The 27,190-nt window shown below is 52.8% G+C and overlaps 13 protein-coding genes across 13 annotated transcripts; 9 read left to right on the top strand and 4 right to left on the bottom strand.

Annotated features, from left to right (window-relative positions):
• Nucleotides 1–721: 721 nt before the first annotated feature.
• On the bottom strand, nucleotides 722–1,658 carry WHR41_07509 (uncharacterized protein). The gene is made up of 2 exons (XM_069376113.1): nucleotides 1,533–1,658; nucleotides 722–1,468 (listed from the first exon to the last, which is right to left on the bottom strand). Exons 1-2 carry the CDS (start codon nucleotides 1,606–1,608, stop codon nucleotides 810–812), a joined length of 735 nt encoding a protein of 244 aa, XP_069226806.1. The 5' UTR covers nucleotides 1,609–1,658; the 3' UTR covers nucleotides 722–809.
• A 642-nt stretch (nucleotides 1,659–2,300) lies between these two features.
• Nucleotides 2,301–4,271, bottom strand: GUF1 (Translation factor GUF1, mitochondrial; the record flags this gene model as incomplete). Its single annotated transcript, XM_069376112.1, has 1 exon — nucleotides 2,301–4,271. The coding sequence occupies one exon, from the start codon at nucleotides 4,269–4,271 to the stop codon at nucleotides 2,301–2,303; it is 1,971 nt and encodes a 656-aa protein (XP_069226805.1).
• A 134-nt stretch (nucleotides 4,272–4,405) lies between these two features.
• WHR41_07507 (uncharacterized protein) lies at nucleotides 4,406–5,595 on the top strand. Its single transcript, XM_069376111.1, has 4 exons — nucleotides 4,406–4,713; nucleotides 4,764–4,938; nucleotides 4,990–5,342; nucleotides 5,405–5,595. The coding sequence occupies exons 1-4, from the start codon at nucleotides 4,523–4,525 to the stop codon at nucleotides 5,415–5,417; spliced, it is 732 nt and encodes a 243-aa protein (XP_069226798.1). The 5' UTR covers nucleotides 4,406–4,522; the 3' UTR covers nucleotides 5,418–5,595.
• A 1,745-nt stretch (nucleotides 5,596–7,340) lies between these two features.
• On the top strand, nucleotides 7,341–9,820 carry WHR41_07506 (uncharacterized protein; the record flags this gene model as incomplete). The annotated part of the gene is made up of 2 exons (XM_069376110.1): nucleotides 7,341–7,508; nucleotides 7,556–9,820. The coding sequence occupies 2 exons, from the start codon at nucleotides 7,341–7,343 to the stop codon at nucleotides 9,818–9,820; spliced, it is 2,433 nt and encodes an 810-aa protein (XP_069226797.1).
• Nucleotides 9,821–9,919: 99 nt separating this feature from the next.
• Nucleotides 9,920–10,895, bottom strand: WHR41_07505 (uncharacterized protein). Its single transcript, XM_069376109.1, has 2 exons — nucleotides 10,542–10,895; nucleotides 9,920–10,489 (listed from the first exon to the last, which is right to left on the bottom strand). The coding sequence occupies exons 1-2, from the start codon at nucleotides 10,866–10,868 to the stop codon at nucleotides 10,037–10,039; spliced, it is 780 nt and encodes a 259-aa protein (XP_069226800.1). The 5' UTR covers nucleotides 10,869–10,895; the 3' UTR covers nucleotides 9,920–10,036.
• Nucleotides 10,896–11,779: 884 nt separating this feature from the next.
• Nucleotides 11,780–13,668, top strand: WHR41_07504 (uncharacterized protein; the record flags this gene model as incomplete). The annotated part of the gene is made up of 4 exons (XM_069376108.1): nucleotides 11,780–12,013; nucleotides 12,072–12,246; nucleotides 12,300–12,543; nucleotides 12,601–13,668. Exons 1-4 carry the CDS (start codon nucleotides 11,830–11,832, stop codon nucleotides 13,666–13,668), a joined length of 1,671 nt encoding a protein of 556 aa, XP_069226799.1. The 5' UTR covers nucleotides 11,780–11,829.
• Nucleotides 13,669–14,391: 723 nt separating this feature from the next.
• Nucleotides 14,392–15,555, top strand: WHR41_07503 (uncharacterized protein; the record flags this gene model as incomplete). Its single annotated transcript, XM_069376107.1, has 2 exons — nucleotides 14,392–15,114; nucleotides 15,166–15,555. 2 exons carry the CDS (start codon nucleotides 14,392–14,394, stop codon nucleotides 15,271–15,273), a joined length of 831 nt encoding a protein of 276 aa, XP_069226802.1. The 3' UTR covers nucleotides 15,274–15,555.
• A 384-nt stretch (nucleotides 15,556–15,939) lies between these two features.
• Nucleotides 15,940–17,073, bottom strand: KAE1 (tRNA N6-adenosine threonylcarbamoyltransferase; the record flags this gene model as incomplete). Its single annotated transcript, XM_069376106.1, has 1 exon — nucleotides 15,940–17,073. One exon carries the CDS (start codon nucleotides 17,071–17,073, stop codon nucleotides 15,940–15,942), a length of 1,134 nt encoding a protein of 377 aa, XP_069226801.1.
• A 273-nt stretch (nucleotides 17,074–17,346) lies between these two features.
• On the top strand, nucleotides 17,347–19,503 carry WHR41_07501 (uncharacterized protein; the record flags this gene model as incomplete). Its single annotated transcript, XM_069376105.1, has 1 exon — nucleotides 17,347–19,503. One exon carries the CDS (start codon nucleotides 17,347–17,349, stop codon nucleotides 19,501–19,503), a length of 2,157 nt encoding a protein of 718 aa, XP_069226804.1.
• Nucleotides 19,504–19,918: 415 nt separating this feature from the next.
• On the top strand, nucleotides 19,919–20,542 carry WHR41_07500 (uncharacterized protein; the record flags this gene model as incomplete). The annotated part of the gene is made up of 1 exon (XM_069376104.1): nucleotides 19,919–20,542. The coding sequence occupies one exon, from the start codon at nucleotides 19,919–19,921 to the stop codon at nucleotides 20,540–20,542; it is 624 nt and encodes a 207-aa protein (XP_069226803.1).
• A 1,075-nt stretch (nucleotides 20,543–21,617) lies between these two features.
• WHR41_07499 (uncharacterized protein) lies at nucleotides 21,618–23,042 on the top strand (the record flags this gene model as incomplete). Its single annotated transcript, XM_069376103.1, has 1 exon — nucleotides 21,618–23,042. The coding sequence occupies one exon, from the start codon at nucleotides 21,618–21,620 to the stop codon at nucleotides 23,040–23,042; it is 1,425 nt and encodes a 474-aa protein (XP_069226860.1).
• Nucleotides 23,043–23,267: 225 nt separating this feature from the next.
• hob3 lies at nucleotides 23,268–25,667 on the top strand. Its single transcript, XM_069376102.1, has 6 exons — nucleotides 23,268–23,696; nucleotides 23,756–24,060; nucleotides 24,235–24,293; nucleotides 24,351–24,475; nucleotides 25,145–25,212; nucleotides 25,273–25,667. Exons 1-6 carry the CDS (start codon nucleotides 23,670–23,672, stop codon nucleotides 25,472–25,474), a joined length of 786 nt encoding a protein of 261 aa, XP_069226859.1. The 5' UTR covers nucleotides 23,268–23,669; the 3' UTR covers nucleotides 25,475–25,667.
• Nucleotides 25,668–25,854: 187 nt separating this feature from the next.
• Nucleotides 25,855–27,108, top strand: WHR41_07497 (uncharacterized protein). Its single transcript, XM_069376101.1, has 4 exons — nucleotides 25,855–26,121; nucleotides 26,183–26,193; nucleotides 26,301–26,607; nucleotides 26,678–27,108. The coding sequence occupies exons 1-4, from the start codon at nucleotides 26,119–26,121 to the stop codon at nucleotides 26,810–26,812; spliced, it is 456 nt and encodes a 151-aa protein (XP_069226810.1). The 5' UTR covers nucleotides 25,855–26,118; the 3' UTR covers nucleotides 26,813–27,108.
• Nucleotides 27,109–27,190: the final 82 nt, after the last annotated feature.

Here is a 27,190-nt window from a genome sequence, read left to right as displayed (position 1 = left end):
GACATTTCTTGAACTATACTCGGTGACGTGCTGTTGCCATCAGCTATGTGCTGTTGAAAAAGAGCTCGGCGCCAAAGAAAGCACAAGGATGATAAGCACGCGTCAGACTCAGAATTGAAGCGATGGACGAATGAGAGCACTAGTCTCGCACGATAGGCTGATGGGGCCCGAGAAAAACGAATCCGCGGGGCTGCTCTCTAGAACTTGCTTCGGATCTGGCTGACAGTTCAGGCTGCCTCACGTGCCAACGTGTGCAAAGCGCGCTTTCTGACTAGGCAGCAACGACTTCTGCTGCCTGCTTGCGTTGGAACGCACACCGGTCCCTTTCCACCGCTTCTCTGCAGGCAACATCGTCAACTCAATTTTGCGTCAAACTAGCATTCTGCGATTCAACGGACATAAAGCAGAATTTGATACCGCCGACACGCATGCCGAGCGCTACAATGCCCTCAATTTGCGCATGAAGCCGCTACAAGTCCATCATGCGTTGACAGCGTCTGTCGAACCGTACAATGTGCAATTGTATCATTTTCGCGGCGCCGATGTCGTCGAACCGGCCTCATACTCGTACTTACGCTTTATAGCTCTTGACCAAACCAAGGACACTGTCAACAAGCATGCGTGATTTCATCGCCGTACTTGGAACGCCTATACTAGACTCAAATCAGGCCCAGATCTGCGTCCACGCCTGGTATTTGTACACGCACACGCTTACGATCGATTGAGTAAACGATGGATTTCTTTAGGTTTGTAGTCTTCTCTCCAGATGTTCCACGCTCATCGGTCGTGCTTACATTTACAAAGGCTACCTAGTGGTCGTCCCTGTTCACAAACTTCTGGCAAGCTTCATAGTGCTTTGAAATAACGTCGTCGAATCCAGCGATGCGCTCAAAGACGTCGTTCTGATCCACCCGCGCCGCCATGACCAAGAATCCAGCAAGGACCAGGTCAGCATAGCTGGGCTCTTTACCCAAGACGAAAGGCCCGTCCGCATGCTCACGCAAGATCTTCGCGATCTTTCGAAGACCGGGCTCGGCACCTTTCCAAGCGACTTCGCCGCTTTGCTCGCTCTTCGCGAACTCCTCCAGCGGCATCCCGAAGCGCTTCGCCCTGGTCGTCCTGAAGTATTCCGCGCTGGAGGGGTTGAGCACCATCTCTGGGATGCGAGGCATGATGACAGGCGCGAGCGGCTTCATGGTATCGAGGACGGCGGTCTGCACGCGGTCAACGTAGCCGCTGTCCAGCCGAAGCGAAGGCTCGGGTTTCATAGACTCAAGTGCGTCTGCGATCTTGCGCGAGTCCATGATGTACGAGCCGTCAGGCATGCGGACGGCGGGGATGGACCAGCCGCTCGGCGAGTTCTCAGCTGTTGGAGGGATGCCGAAGGATTCGAACTTGGCGGCCATGTCGGGGTATTCGACCCATTCTGTCTTGTAGGGGATGCCCTTGAAGTTGAGAGCGGCGCGGGCTGTTGCAGTCGTGTCAGCGTTGATGCAAGTGACCGGTTGTGTGGGGGGTCGACGGAGGCTCACTCTTCCATGGGTTGAGGGACCAGCAAGCGCAGCGGCCTTTGCTTGGCAGATCGAAGAGCACGAGTTCTTGTGACATTTTTGAGGCTGAGAGATCGGTTTCGAAGATGATGTGGCGGTCTATGATTTTGATGACTGAGATTTGGTGAAGCTTTGGAAGCTCTAATGCTTGTTTGATTATTCAGGAAGCCAATGGACCGAGGTGCGGGACAGTGTCGACTTTATGACGCTGCTGAGATGTGGGGCTGTCGAAGCGTGCGCCTTTCAGCATCTCAATTACAATGCGCCCTGCGGTCTGGCCGGCCTGTAGCACAGGACTGGAAGCTTCTAAGTACGAAGGCACACTAGGAGCTAGCGGGCTGTGAGCTGACAGCGATGAGAACAACGTTACAGATTGTTGTTCATCGACGGGAGCAACCAGGGTTTTGAGGCTGGCAGCGCTGGCAGTAGCTTCTTGGGAGCGGGGATGCTGTCAAGCCGATATCTCAGCAGATCTATTTCTTCTCTCCTTTAGGAAGGGGCAACCTTGGTTTGAGATCTCAGACTGTTAGTGATGATAGCACCTCTGTAGGGAGAGAGGGAGAGAGACAGTTCCCGAGAGAGAGATACACCAAGCAGAATCGCACCAGTATCAATGACTGAGGAACAATCGAGGCGAGAAAGACGGACGAGCCTACAACAGTCTCGATGAGCACCACTTGAGCTTCAGACTAGTATATTGGTATTGATACACAGTGGTAATTATACAATGCGAGTACGCTAGCAAACAAACTACTTCGCCAAGAAGCTCTGGAAGGCCTTATTGTCAATGGCCACATTACCAACAGCCCTCAGCTTCTTCCTGCCTTCTTTCTGCCTTTCGAGAAGCTTCCGCCGTCTGCTGACATCAGCAGCATGCAGCTTGGCGGTCACGTCTTTCCGGAACGGCTTGAGCGTTTCTCTGGCCACGACTTTCTTGCCGGTCACGGCCTGGATGATGACCTCGAACATCTGCCTGTCGACGTGCTTGGTGAATTTGGTAACCCACTCCTTGCCGAGCCGCTCAGCCTGGGAAGTGTGTACGACGCGAGCCACGGCATCGACTGGAACTTTGTTGACATGGAGCTGAAGCTTGGTAATCGAGCTGGATTTGAAACCGGCATCCTCGTAGTCAAGACTGGCATAGCCCTTGGTCGCGGACTTGAGCTTGCCGAAGAAGTCGTCGACTAGGCGTTCAAGCGGGAGCTGGTATTTGAGGATGACTTGCGTAGCTGTGAAGAAGCTCAAAGACTCCTGCTGGCCGCGGTTTCCCTCGCACATCTCGATGACCTTGCCCAGGTACTCCTCCGGCATCGTGATAGTCGCAGTGATGTATGGCTCTTGCAGGTCGACAATCTTCTCATGTAGGAGAGAGCCGTCAGGGAAAGCGTTGGGGTTGCTCATGATCTCTTCTGATCCATCCTTGCGGACGATCTTGAAGGGTACGCTAGGAGGCGTGATGATGATGCTCGCACCGTGCTCCTGGCGAAGGCGGTCCTCGAAGACAGAGCAATGAAGCGTACCTAAGAATCCCATGCGCCAACCAGCACCAAGTGCCTCAGATGATTCCTTCATGATGGAGACCGAGCGATCGTTCAGCGTAACCTGATGGATGCTGTCTTCCAGATGGCTGTAGTCGCCTTGATCCGTTGGGAATGCAGAGACGAAGACCATACTCTTCGGTTCCTCGAACCCTGGCAGCATCTCCACCTTGCTCTGATCGCCAACAGTGGTGAAAGTGTCACCGATCTTTGCATCCTTGCTGCGCTTCATTCCGGGGTTGAAGAACACGTAGCCAACCTGGCCAGCTCGAAGGACCGTTTGCGGCGTCTCCAAGGGGTACATGATGCCTACTTCACCGACAGTGTACTGTAAGCCTGTCGCGAAGGACACAATTTTGTCGCCGGCTTTGATCGAGCCATCGAAGATTCGGACAAGCAGGATGACACCCTTGTAGTTGTCGTACCAGCTGTCCACCAGTAACAATTTGAGAGGCGCATTGTCGTTTGTAACCGGTGCCGGAATCTTGTCGACGATCATTGGCAGAAGCTGCTCGACATTCAAACCTGTCTTCGCCGAAACCGAAACCGCATTCTCGGAATCGATCTCGAACGTGTCGCGAAGCTGATCCAATGTCCGTTGCCTGTCTGCTGTTGGCAGATCCACCTTGTTGAGTACCGGAACTAGAGCAAGGTTCTGGGCGAATGCGAGGTAGAAGTTGGCGACAGTCTGTGCCTGGACTCCTTGCGATGCATCCACCAAAAGAAGGGCTCCTCCACAACTCGCATAACTTCTGCTGACTTCGGCGCGGAAGTCCACGTGGCCGGGTGTGTCAACCAGATGAAGCAGATAATCCTCGCCGTTGTGATTGTACACCATAGAACATGTGTTCGCCTTCACAGTAATGCCGCGCTCTCTTTCTACATCGAGTCTGTCCAAAGACTGCTTCAACCCGCCTTTCTCAATCACACCCGTAAGCTCCAGCAAACGGTCGCTCAACGTGCTTTTACCATGGTCGACGTGCGCAACGATACAGAAGTTTCTGAACCGATCGATGGGTATTTTCTCGATGCGGCGCTCAAGGTCCGACTTCACCTTTGCCGCCAGGCGAGGAGCTGTGGAATGGAAGCCATGCTGAAAGAGGCGCCCGAGATTTCCAGTGGCCGGCTGATAGCGGAATGCTTGTAGCGCACTATAGGCCGGGCGAATGAAGCATCGTCGCATGGAGGTTGGCGTGATCGCGCGATACTCGTTCTCCCGTTGTAGACAAGCGTAGCTGTCTCGAAGTTCTTCAGGCGCCAAGGATCACGTGTCGCAGCCCGTTCCCGCGGCGACCCCCCAATCCAAACAATGAACTTCAGGTTCGAGATCGCCGCTGGAAAACGGGGGACTGGTCGACAACGCATTTTGAGGCCGACTACAACTCGACACTCAGCTGTCTTGCAAGACAAATATAGCTCCCAAGATTAATCAAAATGCCAGCCGCCGCACCATCCAAAGCAGCACCCAAAGTGAAGGAAGACAAGTCAAAGTCCAAGGAGGACAAATCCAAGGTTCACAAGCTCTCGCTCAAGGGCTCATCAAAGCTCTGTGTGGAGTTCTTCGAATTCGCTGCGAATACGATCCTGTTCCAGAGAGGCGTGTATCCGCCTGAAGACTTTGCACCGTACGTTGTCCTGCAACAATGGTTTTGAGGGTGACTAACCCGGAAGGCAGTGTCAAGAAATATGGCTTGAACATGATGGTCTCCCTCGACGACCAGGTCAAGGCATATGTCAAGAAGATCATGAGCCAGCTCAACAAGTGGATTCAAAAGTCAAAGATCTCGAAGCTCGTGATTGTTATCACCAGCAAGGAGACCGGCGAGCACCTTGAGAGGTGGCAATTTGACGTACGTATCAAGCGACTCCTCTACCCACATATTCGGGACTGAAATTTCTAGGTGAATGTTTTCAACGAAGACAGTAAATCGAAGCGCAAGACATCCTCGAAGGATCAGGAGAACACTGCCCCTGAGAGCGAGGCCGACGCCGCAACACCTACAGCTGAGAAGTCCGAGGCCGAGATCCAACAAGAGATTCAATCACTTTTCCGCCAGATTACTGCCTCTGTCACATTCCTGCCGATGCTGGACGGAAACTGCACCTTCAACGTACTGGTGTACGCAGATGCAGACAGTGACGTGCCACTCGAGTGGGGCGACAGCGATGCGAAGGAAGTCAAGAACGCAGAAAAAGTCATGCTGAGAAGCTTCTCAACCAACAGTCACCGCATCGACACACTGGTCTCATACAGGTATGTCGCCTGCAAATACTTATGTCTTTCATGCAAGCGACCGTGCTGATTTGATTTCACAGGCTTGGAGAATGAGCTGCTTTTAACGCGATATTTCGTATTTTGGGTAATGGAGTTCAGGGATATGACATGAATGTGGCTGCTCAGCAGTATCCGGGATTGACGCTATACCATTGTAGAGTTTTGTACTTTCGTCAATGATATTCATTGAGCGACCCTTTCAAAATAGTTTCTCGAAAATTTTCGGAGAAAACCTTGAGCACCATCTTATAGCTCTCCCAAAAGCACTACGAACGCCCTTACGCAATATGGGCAGTTACGCGGGATGGGATGCAAAAGAAAGAGCAAAAATGATTGATCATCTGTTACAAACCCCCGGAATCGAACCGGGAACCTTCTGTGCTGCCAACCAGCGCTAATATTGCAACCAATGTTAGACAGAAATCATAACCGCTAGACCAGGCTTGCTGATGAAAATCCAGCATTCTACAAGATTTATAACCGCTTGTCTACTTGTCACCGAGCATATCGTGGCAGGAACTGAGGCAAGATCCAATGCGATCCTGAGAAGTCGTTCGTGCCAATCGAGCATTGGACATTATCTCAGGATGATCTAGCTACAGAACAAAATGTAAGCAGCCTCATTGGCCGCAGACTGGCTTCACATGAGAGAGTCCGTTGTCAATCAGGCGACGCCACGAAATCCGCTCGCCAATTCTGCAGCTTTGCAGACAGAGAGCCCATCGGAACTTCGAAGCTCTGCCTTCCACTTGCCACTCCTGTCAAAAGCATCATGCTGCAAGAGCCCGTTCCACGCGGAAATTTTCGATCTTTGGAACAAGGATGATCTAAAGCCTCGCGGATAGGGACAGCGGGAATGGCTTCACGTGATTGGTCCGGTCTCTTGGTCATGGATGAATCAGCAGGCTTAACCTCTTCGCGAATCACGAACATTTCTTATGACCCTGGTCATCTCGAATGATGGTTCTGCTTTCAGCCCGTACTCACGCCTCGCAACGTATCCACAATTATTAGAGGTTTTGGAAAGGGATGCCAGCTGGATTGGCTGGAAAATGTCACGCCCTTGACCGCCAGGCTACGGGGTCTTTTCACCGGCATGTCGAGCTTCTCAGCAGATCTGGCGAGATGCTCGACGCGTCTATATTCATCTCAGTCTTCTGGCGATTCTAGTCGTGGCGCAGTCGAAAGGATCATTCCGCTGTCTCACTTCTATGAATGCAAAAACACAAAAGCGCTGAGATCATCGTATCATGCAGACTCCCGTATCCGTGTGTAATAGCTCAACCGAAGCCAAGATGACCAATTCGGCTGGCCATATTCTCTTTGGGAATGCTAAAAGCGGTCCCAATACATCTCTGAGTCTTACGAGCGCGCCTCATTGGACTGGATTCTGCTATGCGCGACAGGCCAGCTGATCTATCTTGCCAAGCTGAGTGCCATTATGTCGCAGATCAACACAGTGATTTCCACGTTACCCTGATATCGCGTGAGGCTGTCGCTCTCCCTAGCTGTATGCAGCAGTGCTTAGCCAGGGATTTGCTCTTTGCTATCTTCGAAGGGGTGGCTTCAGGCCTGGACGATATGTACACGTTCGTGAAGTGCTGCTCCTCCTTCTTAGTATAATACTGGTAACCTCTTACCACTTCCGACGGACGATTCTTGGTGCACTGCAGTAACTTGAGATACCTCGACAAATATTTCTCGGGACTTTTGCCCACATCAAGGCCCACCTCCCGGAGCAAGCGACCGTCAGCCATGGGGATAATAAAAGAATACTTCAATCCATCAAAAGCGCAGGAGGACATTATAACCCAATCACCACCGGCAAGCAACACCGACGATTCCCTTCAGGATGCTGCACCATCTCCTCAGATTTCGATAGGCCAACCGAGCACTCCGTGGGGATCGCGGCCAGCTTCCCTATCCCATCTCACAGGCTCAGAAAGTGACGAATTGAGCGATCTTAAGTGTGAGGTTATGGTGAGCTGGCTCCACCAAGAGCAGTTGGAGAAGCTCTGGTATGAAGGAAGCGATGAGGAAGGCATTGTTTTGAAGAAGAGCAAAGGCGTCTATGCATGCTGCCCTGAGAGCCTCACCGAGGAGCCTGAGGGACTTCGTAGAGCCATCGAGATGCTCAACGTTCGAGTAAGTGATACTCTACCACCGTGAAAGCACCAAGTTGACCATTCTAGTCTGCCATGACCGTGAGCACCCGCGTCCTCAAGCTCTTTCTCTCCAACATCGACAAACCCTACGTTCCATTACCAAACGGTCTTCGCCTTCAGGTGCTCCCGAGCCTTTCTTCTCTCCCGGGCTGCCAGAAACACCAGTCTGCCGCGTTCATCCATGACCGAGGGCTACTTGTTGTTTGGGAGGACGACCCTGGTCGCCTCCTCGATCGGGCAACAAGAATTCAAAGGGCACTTGTGCAGACAATGTGGGATGGGGCCGCTCTGCAGCCAGACGAAAAGAAAGAGGACAACGTGCAAATCAGCGAAGTCGGTGCCGATGACAACTTCGAACAAAACCCAGCTGGAAATGATCGCCCGATAAATCTCTGGATGCCTATACAATCTGCTTTTGTCCTTTGCTTGACTTTTGCGGCTCTCGGAGGTGGATGGCACCAGGTAGCCTTTCAGACTGCGGTGGACAACAACTATCTCCGCCTGGCCTTTATTGCCACTCTTATCCCTCAGATTTGGCTGGCATTATTCTTCTTCCAAGCTTTGGTCGCCGACATCCTACAGGTCATTGGACCTGTCAAGCAAATGCGGAAGAATTCTAAGTTCTTTTCCGGTGAGGCACCAAAGCGACTTCGCAGGGACGCTGGTGTGCTTCCGCATGTGACAATCCAACTGCCTGTCTACAAAGAAGGTCTTCGTCCGGTCATCGAACCAACCGTTCGGTCCTTGAAGGATGCTATCTCTACTTACGAAATGCAAGGTGGCACTGCAAATATCTTTGTGAACGATGATGGGTTGCAAATTATCTCCCCGGAAGACGCACAAGAACGCCGCGACTTCTATGAGGAGCACAACATCGGCTGGGTCTCCCGTCCCAAACACAACGAGAAGCCCAAGGATGGCAGCAAGGTCTTTCTCCGTCGCGGCAAATTCAAGAAAGCATCCAACATGAACTATGGGTTGTGGGCCAGCGTTCGCGTTGAGGAAAAGCTCTCAAGGATTCACCGTCCGGAGGGCTGGACACAAGACGAGGAGGCGACGGCATATAGTCAAGCCCTTGCAGAAGTCCTCGAAGAAGAGCAAGGGTACATGCAAGCAGACGGCGACATCCGCTTCGGCGACTATATCCTAATCATCGACTCCGATACTCGAGTTCCCTCCGATTGCTTCCTTGACGCTGTCTCAGAGATGGAGCAATGTCCACAAGTCGCTATTCTCCAATTCTCATCCGGAGTCATGAACGTGACAGATTCTTATTTCGAGAAGGGTATCACGTTCTTCACCAACTTGATCTATACTCAGATTCGCTATGCTGTCGCCAACGGAGATACCGCGCCCTTCGTCGGACACAACGCAGTGCTTCGCTGGGCTGCCGTGCAAGAGATTGCCTATGACTGCAAGTTGCACTCACGGGAGAAGTACTGGTCAGAGGAGACCGTATCAGAAGACTTCGACATGGCCCTTCGCCTGCAAGCTGCCGGCTACATTGTGCGTCTCGGAGCGTACTTCGGTGACGGTTTCCAAGAAGGCGTCTCTCTTACGGTGTACGATGAGCTTGCACGTTGGGAGAAATATGCCTACGGCTGCAGCGAACTCCTCTTTCAGCCGCTGAAGTACTGGCCCATCCGGGGACCGTTCACGAAGCTTTTCGTGCAGTTCTTGGGGTCCGGCATGGCTTTTCCTTCGAAGATTACAGTCATGGCTTACGTTGGTACCTATTATGCGCTTGGCTCTTCCTGGCTCTTCACTGTGATGAACTACTTCATCACAGGATGGTTCAATGGTTTCCTTGATCACTACTACCTTGACAGCTTCAAAGTCTACGTCGCCGTCATTGTGGTCTTTTTCTTCTGCGGAAACTTCTCCCTGGCCATGCTGCGATACCGCACCAACGAGAAAGGTTTCCGCGCTGCGCTACTGGAGGTCATAAGTTGGACTCCGCTCTTCACAATTTTCCTCGGCGGCATCTCGCTGCACATATCCCAAGCCCTGCTGTCACATATGTTCTCGATTAACGCGACCTGGGGCGCCACCAGCAAAGAAGCCGAAGACACAACATTCTTCGCCGAGGTCCCGAAGATCTTGAAAAACTTCAAGGGAACTCTGATCTTTTGCTTTGGGAGTATCGCGACAATGATTGTCTGCGCCCAATTTGTGCCGGCACTTTGGCGCATCGATCAGTTCATTGCCATTTATCCGTTGGCAATAGTCGTCGCCGGTCATTTTCTTTTGCCTTTCATTTTGAACCCAGGTCTGATGAAGTTCACTTGGTAGACCTGCTGGACGTGTGCAACTTTCGTTGATTATATCATTTCATTATCTTGACTCTTGGTCAACTTCAATATCTCTCTTTTGTCATCACTTTCGGATAGATTAATGTCTAGTATCGAGCTTTGTACGAAACTGATCTTGGTCTACGAGACCTTAAATCCTATCTCAGTGTATCGAATTCTTGTCGCCGTTTCGACTGCAATCGAGTGTCGCCCTTTTTCAAGCTGGAATTCCATTCTCAATCTGCTCGCTCAAAGTGGCATTCGGCTTCGTCCAAGCCGCAATGTCTTTGTACTTCTCAACCATCAGGTCACTGACCATCCTTCCAAAAACCACCTTGCCCCAATCGTTCAAATGAGTGTAGTCGTCAGGAGCGAGGTTGTACACATAGCTCGCCTCAGGTCCGATCTCGTTGACATACTCAGTGCTAGCTTCGTTGAGATCGATGAAACGAGATTTCGATGACTTTGCCACTGCAAGCGTGGCCTTTGTCTCGTTGGCCAGATTCTCCCTGACCCTTGGTGGCGTGCCGGTGAATTGTCGTCTTGTCAGAGGCGTCACCAGGATCGGTTCGGCTTTGGCGGCGCGCACTTCCTTCACAAACTGTGCAAGGTTGGCGGAGTACTCAGACAGAGTGATGTTGGCCTTTTCCTTCTGGTCGTTGTGTCCGAACTAGATAGCGTTAGCATCCATGACAGCGCGTTTCTTAGATTGGTGTACTCACCTGGATGGTGACGAAGACTTTGTTGGAATGAGTGTGGCTTTTCACGTCCTCTAACACCGCCGCCCAGTCGCCACCAGCTCGGAAGGATACTGTCGTAGCACCATTGTGCCCGAAGTTCTTACCGCTTGCCGGTTTGCGGAGAGTGGTGTTCAAGAAGCCATCGCCCCATCCTCCACCGTTGGCGCTCGACCCTGCCGTCGTGGAATCGCCAGCAAGGACAAAGTATGCCGGCTTCTCTGGTTTGTTATGAGAGCGAGACGGCAACGCAACCGCTTGCACCGTCAGAAGCGTTGTGACAATAGAAAAGAACGTGTTTATGAACTTCATTTTGAGCCAAGGTCTTTATTTGAGCTTGCTCGCGTCAACATGCGAGAGTCGCAGTGTATTTATCGAGCGAGACCCGACGATCTACACCCATTCGTCCGCTATAGTGTTGTGCTCTAACTCACACGTCCTGTGGATGTTCCGCCAATCATATCTGCATTGTGCTATAATACACGCTGGTGTCCCGCCTTTCGGCGTATCTTCCTCCGCCTCCGCACATGCGTCCGGAAGCCACAGTAGGGCAGCGTCGCACGTCGCATCAATGATCATTCTGCCAGATGTCGAGAGCCGTGTTACCCCGCTGCCATCAGACGTGCCAAAAAAAGAAAGAGTCGGAAGGCAACAAAAACATACAACAGGCGGGATTCCCAGATGGTCACCCACTCTAGTACTAGTCGCCCGGTTCAGTGCTTATGTATGGCAGAGCGGACGGGATGCCCAGTTTTCACTGACCTGTGGTCGTATGTGCTAGGGTGGTGTTTTAAATGTATATATTGTCTTATGCGTGTTCAGCCGCTAAACCTTTCGTGATCTTACCCTCGCACTGACCTGAGTGCTCAAAGACTAAACCAGCGAGATCCTCATCAGCGTCGTAATGCTATATGATCGGGCCTCGACAATTGCTCAGCAAATCACGCGTGTTACATAAGTTTTTCGAATGGCTTCAAGCACGCCATCGACTTCGGCCAGATCGGGCATAGCGACTATCAAAAAATTCCCCGAATGCCACCCCGATTTGCAACACCAAGCAAATCCAAGCAAAGATGTGGCTCGCTTCGATGTATGTTAAAATAAGCTTCTGGCCTTGGCCGCGCTCGGGGAGGATGGTAGGTACGCTTGTCATTCCAGAGCGCTGTTGCAAATCGACTTTACCCATGGATTGATAGCTGATCGCGTGAGCTCACATCGGTTTGCAACAACAGCTCAGTGGAGGTTTCGTGTACTTTGGTGGTACAGCGTCACAATGACTTCCTTTCAAAATGCTCCTCATGGTGCGGCGGCCGACAATGGTTGGGTGGATACAGAGAATGGCGAGAAGGAGGTCGCTGAAATCGGTACGAGAGGAGTCTCACCGGCCGAGCTCCAACCTGGAGAAACTCTGGCAAGAAAGTTGAGTGCTCGACAAGTCCAGATGATAGCCATAGGTGGTGAGTACTGGTGGTATGTCTAATCGGAAATGTCTCGACTAAACCATTCTTTTAATAGGAACCATTGGCACCGGTCTGTTCTTGGGCACGGGAAACTCGCTCGCAAAAGGAGGACCAGCTTCGATGTTAATATCATACGCTATCGTCGGAGCGATCGTTTTCATTACCATGCTCTCTCTTGGAGAGATGGCCGCCTTTATCCCCGTGGCGGGCTCTTTCTGTACTTTTGCCGGGTGAGTTGAGGCGCGCACAATGGCTGGAATTATCAATGATTGACTATCTACAGACGTTTCGTAGATGACGCGTTCGGATTCGCCTTGACTTGGAATTATTGGTTCAACGATGCAGTCTCGACAGCGGCGGACCTTGTGGCACTGCAACTGCTCTTACAATACTGGACCGACAACTTCCCAGGCTGGGCATTGAGTCTCATTTTCCTTTTCGTCTTGCTTGGACTCAACATCGTCACAGTCAAACTGTACGGTGAAATAGAGTATTGGCTGTCGTTCCTCAAAGTAGTGACGATCGTGGTACGCATTTGATCAGACGCGAGAACGATCTCACGCGGCAGCTGACAAGAACCTCAGATCTTCATCATCCTTGGCATAGCAGTCAACTGTGGCGGTAACACTGATAGCCAGTATATTGGAGGGAAGAACTGGTACATCGGCGATGCACCTTTCGTGGGGGGCATCGGTGGATTTGCTTCGGTCTTCGTCACCGCCTCTTTCGCATACGGTGGCACAGAGTCTATCGCGATTACGGCCGGAGAGACGAAAAACCCATCGCAGGCACTCCCGCGCGTCGTTCGCAACGTCTTCTGGCGCATTTTGATCTTCTACATCCTGTCAATCCTCATCATCGGCCTCAATGTCCCGTACACCTATTACGGCCTCTCGGAAAAGGACAGTCACACCTCGCCATTCACGATTGTCTTCATGATGGCCGGAAGCAAGGTCGCCGGTTCTTTCATCAACGCAGTCGTCATGACGAGTGTGATCTCTGCCGGCAATCACGCCCTATTTGCTGGCTCGAGGTTGCTATATTCACTAGGCGTCAACGGCCATGCGCCCAAGTTCTTTGCGACCCTGAATCGAAACCAGGTACCCTGGGTCGCAGTGCTTTCCACAGCGTCCATCAGTGGTCTTTGCTTTGGTGCAACTTACATCGGCGCTGGTCAACTATGGACATGGCTGCAGAACATTGTCGGCGTGTCGAATCAGCTATCTTGGATCTCCATTGGGTTCGCATCACTGCGCTTTCGCTCTGCTATCAAGGCGCAGAACCTCGAACACTTGCTACCTTTCAAGAATTGGACTTATCCTTATGGACCTATCTTATCGGTCGTTCTGAATTGCGTTCTGGTGTTGGTGCAAGGATGGTCATGCTTCTCGCCAAAGTTCAAGCCCGTGGACTTCGTGAGCTTCTACGTGGAGATACCCGTCATGGTTCTCATGTTCGTTGTCTGGAAGCTTATCAAGAAGACAAGATTTGTCAAGTTGCAAGACATGGACCTGGTCACGGACCGGTTCGACTCAGGCATGACAGACGAAGAGCGCGAGAAGGCTCTGCAAGCAGCAAAGATGGGAGAGTGGAGAGAAGGCCAAGGACTCAAGGCGCGAATGAAATGCATTGGCAATTGGCTCTTTTTTTAACTCATAGGGCACAATGCTTTCATTGCTCTGCGCATTACAGTCTTGGCACCCATCAACATCGAAAAGTGAGGCTTGCGATGTCACCGCCGGCTGCTTACTCAGCAACAAATCCGATGACTTGCTTTGTTGGCTTACCTACGGCTGTGTCCGTGTCCGCGATGACATGTCATGCATCTAGCTCTCGACTCCCGGAATATCATCCACCGTTGTCGTGCTGGTGCAGATGGCTTACGCAGAAGAAGAACGGATGAGAGCTTCGCTGTCGCTGGGCTTATACACGCCAAAAAAAGAAAATGCTTTGATTGACAGACGATCGTCGAACATACTACCAAGGAGTCGCGGACTACTTTCGAGCAGCCTTCTAGCACATTGGCGCCTGGCTCTGATCGTTGCGCTCTTTCATTATTACACGCTCTGGTTGACACGCTCTGGTTGACACGTTCTCCAACTGCGCTCCCATGCTGAGTAACATCACAATGGTCACGGAAAAAGTCTATTGCATCTCCATGCCCATGCGCAACTACCAGCGTTGTTGCATTCCGTGCGAGCTTATTGGCCATCAAGCGTAACCAACCTTGATACATAGCAAATGCACTTAGGTTGTGAACAGCATTTTCATCGACAAGTGAATCGCTATATAGCTTTCGCCCTCACCTGTCTTGTTCTCTACCACAGAATGTCCATCCTCGATCTACACTGTTCACGAATACATTCGACATAGACATGCATCCGCACAACATTCTCGTCGGCCTATTGGCCCTAATGGCAACCTCGACCTTCGCCACTCCTATCGCCAAGGAAGCAGATGAGCTCGTGGAGGCAAATGAGCTCGTGGAAGCAAATGAGCCCGTGGGAGCAAATGAGCTCGTCGAACCAAGCCGCGCGGCACACTGGCCGGCTCAGGAGTGCAAAACATGGGTGATAACAAAAAAGGAAAAAGTTCGTATCATCTGTCCTCACTATAAGAAAGACGCAAATCCGGTTTCCTATTACGGGCAACCGAGGAGAGGCTATAATGAAAGCACGGATTGGTGGCAAGATGAAAAGGGATTCTTCTGGGACGCGAATGGCAATAGGGTCGAGAATTACTTTTACTCGTCGAAGACCGGTCAAGTCTGGGACAGAACCAACAACGAGATGGTCATCCACCCTTACAAGCTGGACCAGCCGCTTCCCACTGACGAGACCTACCCTATTTTTCCCGACCCTAGGTCACCCGAAGATCTCCCCGTGGACGGAACACCCAGTGCCTACTGCGAGACTACCGTCGAAAAGGCCTACTCTATCTACAAGATATGGGGCAATAACTGGAACCGGACCGAGAAGGAAGTTCACAAGGCTATCAAGACTATAGGCCTCGACACATATTGGAGCTGGAATTGGTCGGTCCGCGATCAGAAGAGAGTGACCGACCCCGTTGGCCGCGATTGGGATTTCTATCTCTCCGTAAGTGGCAGCTCGTCGATCAAGTCGCGCATTGTGCTGACTTTCCCACAGTTCCGCATGATCGTAGGCGTGAATAGGAGAATCAACAGGAAAATTAACAGGATGCTCGGCATCAACAAGAAGGAGCACGGAGATTTCAAGATTCTTCACTGCCCGTAATGCCCGGTTGCTCTCACCAGAAGCCTGGCTCTTTGAAGCGCTGGTGTCGCTGGTAGCAGCGCATGGGAACGGAGATGATGCCAAAACTTCTTGAAACTGCCACTTTTCTGCTTTTAATGTTGAACAGGTCTCTCAATGATGGATATACTTACGATGGGAATTCAGCCGCTGGTAGTAGCGTATAGGAGCGGAGGTCAAAAATGGGTCTCTCTTTGATGTACGTGCTTACGGTAGGAATATAGCCGCTAGTAGCAGTGTATGGGAGCAGAGATAGCGCCGAAACTTCTTCAAAGTGCCATTTTCCGCTGCGTAATCAAATGCGTGTGTGTCTCTCTCAATGACAGGTAGGCTCACGATGGGCATGTAGCCACTTGTAGCTGCGCACATTTCCTGCCTTCAATATCGAATGGGTCTCTCGATGACAACTGGGCTTAATATGGGAATATAGCCGCTGATAGTGGCTTACAATATTGGCGGAGTAATCGATTACGTTGGCTTCTCAATGACAAGGTGGGTGGGGCTTAGAATAGCGTCGCAAATACCAGCATACGAGCGCCCAAATACAACCACTACGTTCGGTTGGTCGTACGTGGGATCTTTTCATTGTGATAAGCATGAAGAGCATTGAGGGTATCATAATCGTGCACGACTTCCAAAAGTCAAGTTTCAGTCTCGCCAGTTGATCAATGGCTCATCAGTCCTGAATCTTTGCGTCGTCGTACTCTCCTCCAGAGTTGTTTTGAAGCCCATTCGCCACGCCAACAGGCCAGCTTGAGCAATCATGATTCCGTTGTCGATGCAAAACCGCTCGTCTGTTGCGTAGACACTACCACCGCGTTCACTTGCCATCAAGCCCATCATGTCTTGAAGGCGCTCATTACAGCCCACGCCGCCGACGATCAGAACCTGGTTCGCGCCAACGTGTGCCATAGCGCGCTCGGTGATCTCGACGAGCATGGCGAATACGTTTTCTTGTAATGTAAAGCAAAGGTCTTCACGAGTTATCGGCTCACCCGATTCAGCGTCCAGCCACGGAGCATCTGATGACTTGCTCTTCTCCAATTTGCGAGCCAGCTCCTCCACGGAGGCGAGGATACCGGAAAAAGAGACGTCCATGCCTTTGACGGTGTACGGGAGCTCGATCAAATGCTTTCCCTTCTTTGCCATCTGTTCGATATTGTATCCAGGTGCCGGATCATTGCTTATGTTAAGCACGCGTGCGAATCGGTCAAGACAATTTCCGACTGCGATATCCAGAGCCTCTCCGAATATCCTGTAACGCTGGGCAGAGTATGCGATGACTTGCGTGTTGCCTCCGCTGACATACAGAACCACCGGGTTCTCTGCGCCGGTAATTGCCCGTCCCATCTCAATGTGTCCGACGCAGTGATTCACTCCCACCAGGGGCTTGTTCCAAAGCTGACTCAAGGTTCTTGCTGCCACAGCCACAGCGTTCAGAGGAGCGCCCATTCCCGGTCCTTTGGTGTAGCAAATACAGTCCACATCTTCCAGCTTGACCTTAGCCTGCTTCATCGCCTGCTTCACCAATCGCACAACCCATCGTCGGTGGTGAGCGGCGGTGTCTTTCGGGAGGAAGCCAGTTCCTGGAGGTGATACGAAAGTATGTCTTAGGTTTGACAGGATCTGAGCTGGTGGCGAGTATGCTTTTTTGCGCGATTGAGGCGAATCTTCGTCCGAGTGAGCGCTGTCATGTGGTGATGGCGGGGTCGAGGTGGGATGGAGAATGACGCCCACGCCCAATTTGTTGGCGGAGCCCTCAAGGCCAATCGCGATCGGCATTTTGATCGTTCCCCTGATGCTGTCCAGTGATCGCGCTGTTTCCAATAAAGATCAGTCTGTAATAGCCTTGAGTATGTCGCCGCAAAGCATGTGATAGTGAGCCCGTCGAAGTTCTGGAGCGGAGGGAATCTGGAGCGGAATGCCGCCGCTCTCGCGCCAGAGCCGAGCCAAAAATTCCAGGTCGGCTCGGACTTTTCTGGCCAGGGCCACAGCTCACAAAGACCTGTTCTCTCTGCAACGGGAAATATACATCTGTCGCAATTAATCGCAAATATGGGTCCTTCGAAAGGTCCTTCGCGACGCATGCAGAAGCAGGGCGTGCCAGAGCTGCCGTCCTCGCTGAACGATTCCGCATCTGCAAAGAAGCGCAAGAACGGCGCCTCTGCGAACGGAGCGATCAAGAAGCAGAAGTTCGCCGGTGATGCGAAGGGAGGTCCCAAGAATGCTGCGAACTCTGCTGGAAAGAAGAGCACCAAGGGCGATTTCAAAACACAACAAAAGCCCGCAAAGACTGTGCCTGCTGCGAAGCCGAAGAAGGCGGCTATGCCGCTCGACGACGACGACGAGGATCTGGACGAGTCCGACGACGGTGTGCAAACCGGAAACCTGGATGACTTCATGGATGGCGACGACTCGGATGCAGACGACTTCGCCAATGCGCCTTCTGATCCGGAAGACGACGACGTGATGCACTCAGATGACGATATTCAGCGCGGCATGTGGTCAGAAGACGAATCGGACGCTGAGGAGGTCCTGAATGCGGCCAACATTGCTGGTCTGTCGCAGAAGCTTGACCAGGAGAGGGAAGAGGAAGAGCGTGCGAATGAGGCCGAGATTGCGGAAAATGCAATGCAGACGAACATTGCTGATCTGGAGGATTCCGACGATGAGGATGGAAAGCCCAAGGCCAGCCTGTTGCCTCCGGATATGCAGCTCTTGAGGACCAGGATCACAGAGACTGTCCGCGTTCTGACAAACTTCAAGGAGCTGCACGACCCTTCAAGAAGCAGAGCAGACTACACCACTGCTCTTCTCAAGGACATCTGCGCATACTATGGCTACTCCGCCTTTTTGGCAGAGAAGCTGTTCTCGCTCTTCCCGCCCCAAGAAGCTTTGGCTTTCTTTGACGCCAACGAGACTCCTCGCCCTGTCGTTCTGCGTACCAACACACTGAGGACATCGAGAAGAGATCTGGCGCACGCCCTGATCAACCGTGGCGTTACTCTGGAACCGGTCGGTAAATGGAGCAAAGTCGGTCTTCAGGTCTTCGAGTCTCAGGTTCCTCTTGGTGCCACTCCCGAATATCTCGCCGGTCACTACATTCTGCAAGCTGCGTCTTCTTTCCTTCCCGTCATGGCGCTCGCACCCCAGGAAAACGAGCGTGCTCTCGATATGGCCTCTGCTCCCGGCGGCAAATCGACCTACCTGGCGGCCGTAATGCGCAACACCGGCGTCGTCTTTGCAAACGATGCCAGCAAAGAGCGTTCTAAGGGTCTGATTGGTAACATTCACCGTCTTGGTGTCAAGAACACCATCGTTTGCAATTACTCTGCTCTCGAATTTCCGAAGGTCATGGGAGGCTTCGACCGTGTCTTGCTCGATGCGCCTTGCAGTGGAACTGGTGTCATTGCCAAGGATGCCAGTGTCAAGACCAACAAGACCGAGGCCGACTTCTTGCGTCTGCCTCACCTCCAGAAGCAGCTTCTCCTCGCCGCTATCGACTCTGTAGACCACGCTAGCAAGACTGGTGGCTACATCGTCTACTCCACTTGTTCCGTAACGGTAGAGGAGAACGAGCAGGTCGTACAGTATGTGCTCAACAAGCGTCCCAATGTCAAGCTGGTTGAGACTGGCCTCGCCTTTGGAAAAGAGGGTTTCATCAGGTTCGGCTCCAAGCGGTTCCACCCTAGCCTGAAAATGACTAGGCGCTACTACCCTCACGCATACAACGTCGACGGTTTCTACGTGGCCAAGCTCAAGAAAACTGGCCCGACTCCTGAACACGCCGTTAGGGCGCAGGGTAGCAAGGAAGCCAAGGAGCACAGCCGCACAAACGATCCCGATGACGAGTTCGTCGCACCCGAGGAGATTGTTGAGGAGGTTGAAGATGAGGATAAGGAAGAGGATGTGTTCGGTGGGTTCGACGATGAGGAGGATGCCCAATTAATAGAGCGCAACCTGCACAAGCAGATGCGCAGGAAGGGCTTGGACCCCAAGGCTACAAAGAGCAAGGCAGTACAAGCTCTGACACCCAAGTTCGACGAGAAGGACAAGCCGGAAGCCGTTGAAGAGAAGAAGGAGGCCAACGGGGGCCACGGTGGCCATGCATTGGGAACGTCAAACAAGCTGTTGACCGCGGAGAACGGGAACAAAAAGAAGAAAGGCAAGAAGGAGGGCGCCGCTGGCGCAAAGACTAAGAGCAAGAGGTAAATTGTAAATCTATGTACGCTCCTCCTAGGAGATCTGTTTTTTGACTTTTGCTTGCATACGCGGTCGGTTGTTGTATATGCCGTTGATAATGGATGTCGGTGCGCGGGACATAGTACCTTAGAGAATCATGGGTCCAGATTCGCAAGCCGAGGCTCAATGGCCACGCTCTCCGAGATGGCACGACCATCTAAACCACGGCCAATGCTCACCGCATCGCGCACGTTTGTCCAGCAGTGAGCATTCCGTCTTGGCCGTTGCTACTGCTTCTTCAATGTGGAAATTTCCTTACACATAGCTTTGACGTCTCTCCAAGGAGCCAGAATCTCGCATTCGCGTGACCTTACTATCTGCTCGACAATCCCCTCAACGACGACATTCCGTCTGAACCACCACATTTCGGAAGCCTAAGAGAGACATGCCGCCATCAGATACCAGGGACCCATTCCTCCGCATACCATGGACCGCGTCTTTGGTCTCCAGGCCAAATCTGATCATCCGGGTCCCCGGCTCTCGCCTCCCCAAGGCCACGAACGAAGACTCGCTTTTCGCAACAACCCTCAAAACGCCTTCAACTGTCCGCTCGTGCGTCAGCACTTACACTCGCCCGGAGCCAGATGCTAAATACATCGACTTGGTCTCGACCTTTGTCACGCTCGGGACGGATCTCGATGGACACCCCGGCATCCTCCACGGCGGCATTGTCGCCAGCCTGATCGATGAAGCCATGGGCATCTTGCAAAGTGTCAATCATGAGCGAGACCATTTAATGGCGGTAGGGAAGGGCCTGGTCGACGGTGAGCTGCCTGCTACTGGGTTGGGGAGCTTCACCGCCTATCTCAACATTAAGTTTCTGAAGCCGGTGAGGACCAGTGCGGCTGTGCAAATCGTGGCGTGGTATGTGAAGAGGGAGGGCAGGAAGGACTTCATCGAAGCCGAGGTGAGGCAGAATGTGGGAGGCGGAGAGGATGACAGTGGGGAGGTTGTGGTATGCGCGAAGGGCGAAGCTTTGTTCGTTGTGCCGAGAGCGAGTAAGGTGTGAGAGTCATGATGTTTGCGTGAAGCGTCTGAGGCGACAGTGTGTACATATGGTCAGAGGGGTGTCTTGTCGAGCATGAAGCCTGTGCTATAGTAGAATTGATAGAATGTTTGGTGTCGCATCCTGCTTGACATTTCGATGTGCCACTTCAATCGTTGGCAGTCTTGACTGGGTTTGGAAATCGAGACGATGTAACATTTCACATAGGTCATTGAGAAATGATTGGAAAGCTTGGGTTCATATCATTGGATACAGGTAGATAGCAACATACTACCAAGATGATGGCTGCTTTGAAAAGGATCCGCGGAAAATCGTGTCTTCTGTTCGTCGCACTATAAATGTTGCATTCAGGTAAAGCACGTGAGCATATCTATTATCTTTTCCGTCAAACCAAAGCTACAATTTGAAACTCTCTTGATATTATCCCTCTTTGCCCTTCATGTATGCGTGGCTCTCTCCCCCCCGCCAAAATCGTTTCCTTTACCTAGGTTGACTCTTCACCCCTCTATGCGATCCCCACCGCGAACCGCCATTTTCTCTTCAGATGACATTCTCATCGTGTCAGATGTGTTGATAGCAAGACCGAGTCGTCGTTGAAGTAACAAGACCTGAGTCGGAGATCAGATCATAACTCCAACCCTAACCCTACCAACCCACGAGTGAGTCACATGACGCCCAGACGAATTCCTGCACTATCGACAATAGAGCACAGTCCAAGAGGCACATCTATGACAAAGCATGGCATCTCAAGAACCTTGCAATAATGTAGTATGTTGTTGGTGCATGGCGGAAGGATGGCGGGACGGAAGGCAAAGAGTGATGTCTCACCATGCCATCAGCCTCCGGTGCCGCACGAGCCAGATCCCTGTGAAGAGGGCACGGAGGGTCAAGCCGCGTTTTGGTGGGCTGTCGTATGGCGTAATCGGAGCCAGTGGGCGGCTTTTTTCTAGGCTATTCATGACTGTCTGAGGTGACTGGGTTTGGTACTCGTACGTTCCTGCTGTATAAATGGTACCAAAGCTCTCTCCCTGAATTCTTCCCTTCTGATTTTCTCCATTCGCAATACACAACAGCGACCATGCCCTCTGAAGCTTTGAACATCCCCGTGCGTGGCGGCCATGCCGCCCAGGACATTGGAGAAGTCTCCAACTCTTTCGGCGGCAACGAGGTGTCGACCAGCCCGACCGCGACCTTCCACAGCCCTGCGAACAGCCTCGGTGCCCTTCGCAAACCGTCGGCTAAGCAGCTCAAACCTTTCAACACCCAGGACATCAAGGTGCTCCTCTTGGAGAACGTGAACGAGACTGGCCAGACCATCCTCAAAGGACAGAAGTACCAGGTCGAGGCACTTAAGAGCTCGCTACCCGAGGACCAATTGATCGAGAAGATCAAGGACGTTCACGTCATTGGTATCCGCTCCAAGACCAAGCTCACGGCGAACGTGCTCAAGCACGCAAAGAACCTCATCGTCATCGGCTGCTTCTGCATTGGTACCAACCAGGTCGACCTTCAGTATGCGGCTGAGAGCGGTATCGCCGTTTTCAACTCTCCCTTCTCGAACTCTCGCTCAGTGGCCGAGTTGATGATCGGCGAGATTATCTGCCTGGCGAGGCAGCTTGGTGACAGGAGCATGGAGCTGCACAATGGCACATGGGCGAAGGTCTCTGCGGGCTGCTGGGAAGTGCGCGGCAAGACCCTCGGAATCATCGGCTATGGACACGTTGGTAGCCAGCTTTCCGTTCTGGCCGAGGCAATGGGCATGAAGGTCATTTACTACGACGTGATCAATCTCATGGGCCTTGGAACTGCCACTCAGGTCCCCAAGCTTGAGGACCTGCTCCGCCAGGCCGACTTCGTGACCCTCCACGTTCCCGAGATTGAGGACACCAAGGGCATGATCTCCACCAAGGAGTTCGAGCAGATGCGCAAGGGCGCCTACCTCCTGAACGCCTCGCGCGGCAGTGTTGTCGACATCCCTGCTCTCATCAAGGCCTCCCAGTCCGGCAAGCTCGCCGGCGCTGCTCTGGATGTCTACCCCAACGAGCCCGGCGGAAACGGCCCCAACTTCAACGCGGAGCTGAACGACTTCACCGAGGAGCTTCGCAAGCTTAAGAACGTCCTGCTCACCCCTCACATTGGTGGCTCGACCGAGGAGGCGCAGAGCGCGATTGGCGTGGAAGTTGCGGAAGCTCTCGTTAACTACGTGAACTTCGGTACGACTGTCGGCGCCGTCAACATGCCCGAGGTCTCCCTCCGTTCGCTCACCCTCGAAGAGCCCAACCACGTCCGTGTCGTCTACATCCACAAAAACGTTCCTGGTGTGCTTCGCAAGGTCAACGAGATCCTTGGCGACCACAACGTTGACAAGCAGATGACCGACTCTCGCGGCGACGTTGCGTACCTGATGGCCGATATCTCGGACGTCAATGCCAACGACATTAGGGGCCTGTACCAGAGCCTCGAGGACCTGGGCAGCAGGATCATGACCAGAGTGCTGTACTAAATTACTTCTTTTGACTTGCTTGTGGCAGCGGCGTTTTAACAAAATGGGGGACAACGGCTTCAACGGACTGCGAGCATGATGACGTGAATTGAATATATACCAGATACATCCTAAACATTCAAAATTCAACATTCAAGTGAAATCACATGTGCAGAGTAGACTGAGCCCGCGACCTGGTCACGCGTTTGATCGTGCTGGCGTGCCTTCCCAAATTGTTCCGCGCTCACTCTCAACCACCGCAGACCAACACATCAAAACATTGCATTGACATTTGAATACACACCACTCTCTACATACGGCAATCCGACACCAGTGAAAAACGGACAATCTTCATTGCGTCCTGCTTGCGTCGACAACAGGCGCCCTCGAAAGTCGTAGCTGGACCCATACGTCACCCAGTCCTGAGGCTCGGCACCGCTTCCCACCAAGCGCCTTCACAGCCCGCTCCACTCCAACGTGGGTTGGGCATTGCCTGCGCCGATCGCAAACACTCCGCCACTACGCCCTCCTTCCCGGTGTCCTAGGTCGCATAGTCGACCTCAGCACATCATCTTCTGTTTACCCTGTCAATCTTGCAACTTCGTTTAGAGCACTCTCTGCCAATTTGCGACTCCCGGCACTGGCAAGATGTCGTGGTCCGGGTTCAAGAAGAATGTATGTGACTAAGTCTCGCCGTCAGCATCGAGTGATCATAAACTCACTGTGTACTACAGGTCGGTCGCGCGACGACCCAGGTCATGATGAAGACCGGGCAGGTGGAGAAGACCAACGACCGACAGTACGAAGTAGAAGAGCGCCGTTACCGCACGTTGGAGTCAGCGTCGCTCCGCCTCCAGAAAGAGGCCAAAGGATACCTCGACTCGCTGCGTGCCATGACAGCCTCGCAGATGCGCATCGCTGAGACGATCGACGCCTTCTACGGCGACAGCGGTGCCACGGACGGCGTCAGCAGGAGCTACAAGCAGGCGGTCGAGGATCTGGACGCCGAGACTGTCAAAGCACTGGATGGCCCGTACAGGTGTGTGCCCTCCGACCTCCGAGAATATGCGTGGAACTGGGAAAAGAAGGCGGAAGACACCGCAGAGCTTGCGATTATCGAATGGCAGATGAACAGAGGTGTGCAGGAGAGCTTTGCCGGTGTGCTAAGAGCGGACATGGAATCGTACGGAGAGCTCATAGACTTCATCTACAGGACGACGGTGCTGGACCCTATCAACCGATTCTGCGCGTACTTCCCGGACATCAACGAGTGTAAGTCAAGGATAGGCAGTTAGATTTGGATGATCAGCGAGCTGACAGAATTGGCAGGCATCAAGAAGCGGCAACACAAGATGCTTGACTACGACTCGATGCGCTCGAAAGTCAAGAGACTCACAGAGAAGCCGGACAAGGACCCCGCCAAGTTGCCGCGCACGGAAAAGGAACAAGACATGGTCAGCCTCACTGATTTCCTTCGCGATACACCCCCCTCTGGCTCTGCCTCGACAAATCGTGAAAGCAGCATGTCTGCTTTGAGCGCAAGAACTAACACCGACTTCACTCTTCCGTCGCCCCCGAAAGCCCTCAACGGCATTCGGCTGCGACTCGGCCTGACTCCTGAGTATGAGGGAGAGGAGACTGAGACGATCAACGAAGACAGCGAGCTGCTCCTTTCACCGACACGAGGAAGACGTGCCCGCAAGAGTCTTCTCGCGCGGACTTCGAGCATTCTTAGCAGCTACTCGAGTCTGCTCTCATCGCCGGCCGAAACCGACACTGACAAAGGAACTCCGGAGCGTTCACATAGGCGCCATTCGTCGTCCGGCACTTTCCGTCTTTGCCGTCCAAGTCCTGAAGGTCCAAGTCCCAAACGCAGCATCTCCGCCCAAATCGACCGCAGACTCTCACGCTCCTCCAGCATCTATCTCAGGAAGTCACAGTCTGCCGTCAACTCATCGCCGTTGGCCCGTGACTCCACCTCAACGCGTGGAGGCACGTGGCCGCGTGAGGCTCGGGTTTCCAAGACCTTCAGCACTCCTTGGTTCGAACCAAGCGAGCTGGAGGAGATCATGGCACCGCTGAAGGTGGACTTTGTTCGAAAGCAGGCTGACAATTTGGAACAGGCTAAGGCTGCGTATGACCAGTTGAACGAGCAGTTGATGAGTGAATTACCACAGTTGATCGACCTGAGGTTCGTGATCGCTCCCCAAATGCTTGCAGACCAGGTTTATTAACCGCGATGACTTTACAGAGTGCCCTACCTCGACCCTACCTTCGAAGCGCTTGTCAAGATTCAGCTCCGCTTCTGTGCCGAAGCATACAGCCGCATGGCGCAAGTGCAACAATACCTCGACGCCTCTACACGTGACCAGTACGCAAGCGGCGACTTGGACGGTCGGGTGGAGGATGTCTTGGGCCAGATCCGCGAACTCAGCATTGCTGGTACAGTCTAGTGAGAGAGTACCATGTTTTGATTCTTGCATGTCAAAGGGCGTCCACTATGGCCAATACACAAGGGTGTGCGATAAAACGGCTTGATGAACGAGGGAGATGGTTAGGGCTTTTGACAAGTAGTGCGGCAGGGATGTCATAATTTGCACTTCTTCATAATGCAGTCTGAAGAACCAGTGACATTTCCATACGAAATTTTCTGTCGTCTCGTGCGTGCTCAAAAAGCACTTGATTAAACCTCGTGCTCGTCATTGCTGCCCGCGTGGTTGAGGCAAAACATGCTGCTCCCCTCCACGTCGGCCAAGCCCGTGCAGTGGGGCTGACGAACGCCCGCCTGGTGGGCTGTCGAGGCTGCCCGCCGGCTGTTGACACCTCTGTCTCGTCGTCACCCAAACATACGCAGCCCTCCACCACAATTTTACTGCCTGCCTCGAGTGTTCGGAATCCCATCCAGGTATGGCTGCCGCCTTTCTCAGGCAGCAACCTGACGTCCCGCGCTATACATATGCTATCCACCCGCCGGCGCTGGCTGCTGTCCCTCCTTACTAACGAAAGTGGGCTAACGAGATCGCTAGACCTCGACCACCACATCACCCGCAGTCAACGGACTCCCTCTAGTATCTTATAACGACCTCAAATTGACAAGATGGTGAGTAAATCGGACACAGCTGCATTTCGAGGGATAAGCTCACTGACCATTGTTATCTCAGGCGCAATCAGGGTACGTTCACCGCCAGCTGAGCCATCCTCAACAATCTTCCATCGAAGCCGCTCGCCACAACCGCGCCTCTTGCCACGAGCCCGCCGCAACTGACACGCATCTTCCAGTGTTTCCGTCGTTCCCGAGTGCATCACTGCCTTCAACGACCTGAAGCTGGGCAAGAGCACCAAGTGGATCATCTACAAGATCTCCGACGACTGGAAGGAGATTGTTGTCGAGGAGTCCTCTTCCGACAACAACTACGACGCTTTCCGCCAGAAGCTGCTCGACGCCAAGAGCAAGGACAAGAAGGGCAACGAGGGCATCGGTGGCCGCTACGCCGTTTACGACGTCGAGTACGACGCTCCCAACGGTGAGGGCAAGCGCAACAAGATCTGCTTCATCAGCTGGGTTCCAGATGATGCGACCCAATACGTGAGTTCAGCTCAAATGAGATGAAGGAGACAAAATCTAGTATGCGGGAGTCACTGACACGATGTTCCAGCCGCGCATGATGTACTCCTCTTCCAAGGACGCCCTCAAGCGCGCGCTCAACGGCATTGCCGTCGACATCCAGGCCAACGACGCCGACGACATTGAGCAGGACACCATCATCAAGCGCGCCTCCACCGGCCGTTAAGCGACTTCGATCAAACCCAGCAAAAGCCACACCCCTTTTCCGACCGATGACCACATTGCGATGCATCAAATCTCTTTTGACCACGTAAGCGACCACGATGCCGGAAGCGAGAACGTACACGACCAGCAGACATGGAAGCGAAGCCAGGATGTATGCGCGTGAAGCTCAGCAGGACGCTGTCGTTCGCTGCACGCGAAAATCTGCGGCGGCGATGAGCGAGAACGGGGCGATGCACAAGGTCTCTTCATAGATGAAAAATACCTACCTACGATGAAAAGTTGTCAAAATTTGCTCAGTGCGGTCGCTTGCGAAGGCGGAATTTCGAACCTTTCTCAGACATGTGGAGAATGGACTGCAGACTCCGGCATACCCTTCCCC

The sequence above is a fragment of the Cladosporium halotolerans genome, assembly GCF_011745625.1.
Source record: "Cladosporium halotolerans strain TM138-S3 chromosome Unknown Sca32, whole genome shotgun sequence".
In the NCBI taxonomy this organism is placed as follows: Eukaryota; Fungi; Ascomycota; class Dothideomycetes; order Cladosporiales; family Cladosporiaceae; genus Cladosporium; species Cladosporium halotolerans.
The sequence above is the reverse complement of the archived record's forward strand: the minus strand, read 5'-3'. Positions and strand labels throughout refer to the sequence as shown.

What these genes read in the sequence shown, in the direction of transcription:
- WHR41_07509 (XM_069376113.1), bottom strand. Translation starts at nt 1,608, where the DNA reads ATGTCACAAGAACTCGTGCTCTTCGATCTGCCAAGCAAAGGCCGCTGC. An exon ending in GTCCCTCAACCCATGGAAGA is followed by an intron (nt 1,469 to 1,532) that starts GTGAGCCTCCGT and finishes CGACTGCAACAG; the next exon opens with CCCGCGCCGCTCTCAACTTC.
- WHR41_07507 (XM_069376111.1), top strand. Translation starts at nt 4,523, where the DNA reads ATGCCAGCCGCCGCACCATCCAAAGCAGCACCCAAAGTGAAGGAAGAC. An exon ending in CCGCCTGAAGACTTTGCACC is followed by an intron (nt 4,714 to 4,763) that starts GTACGTTGTCCT and finishes CCCGGAAGGCAG; the next exon opens with TGTCAAGAAATATGGCTTGA. An exon ending in TTGAGAGGTGGCAATTTGAC is followed by an intron (nt 4,939 to 4,989) that starts GTACGTATCAAG and finishes TGAAATTTCTAG; the next exon opens with GTGAATGTTTTCAACGAAGA.
- WHR41_07505 (XM_069376109.1), bottom strand. Translation starts at nt 10,868, where the DNA reads ATGAAGTTCATAAACACGTTCTTTTCTATTGTCACAACGCTTCTGACG. An exon ending in AAGTCTTCGTCACCATCCAG is followed by an intron (nt 10,490 to 10,541) that starts GTGAGTACACCA and finishes AACGCTATCTAG; the next exon opens with TTCGGACACAACGACCAGAA.
- hob3 (XM_069376102.1), top strand. Translation starts at nt 23,670, where the DNA reads ATGTCGTGGTCCGGGTTCAAGAAGAAT. An exon ending in CTTCCCGGACATCAACGAGT is followed by an intron (nt 24,294 to 24,350) that starts GTAAGTCAAGGA and finishes CAGAATTGGCAG; the next exon opens with GCATCAAGAAGCGGCAACAC. An exon ending in CCACAGTTGATCGACCTGAG is followed by an intron (nt 25,213 to 25,272) that starts GTTCGTGATCGC and finishes ATGACTTTACAG; the next exon opens with AGTGCCCTACCTCGACCCTA.
- WHR41_07497 (XM_069376101.1), top strand. An exon ending in CAGATGATGCGACCCAATAC is followed by an intron (nt 26,608 to 26,677) that starts GTGAGTTCAGCT and finishes ACGATGTTCCAG; the next exon opens with CCGCGCATGATGTACTCCTC.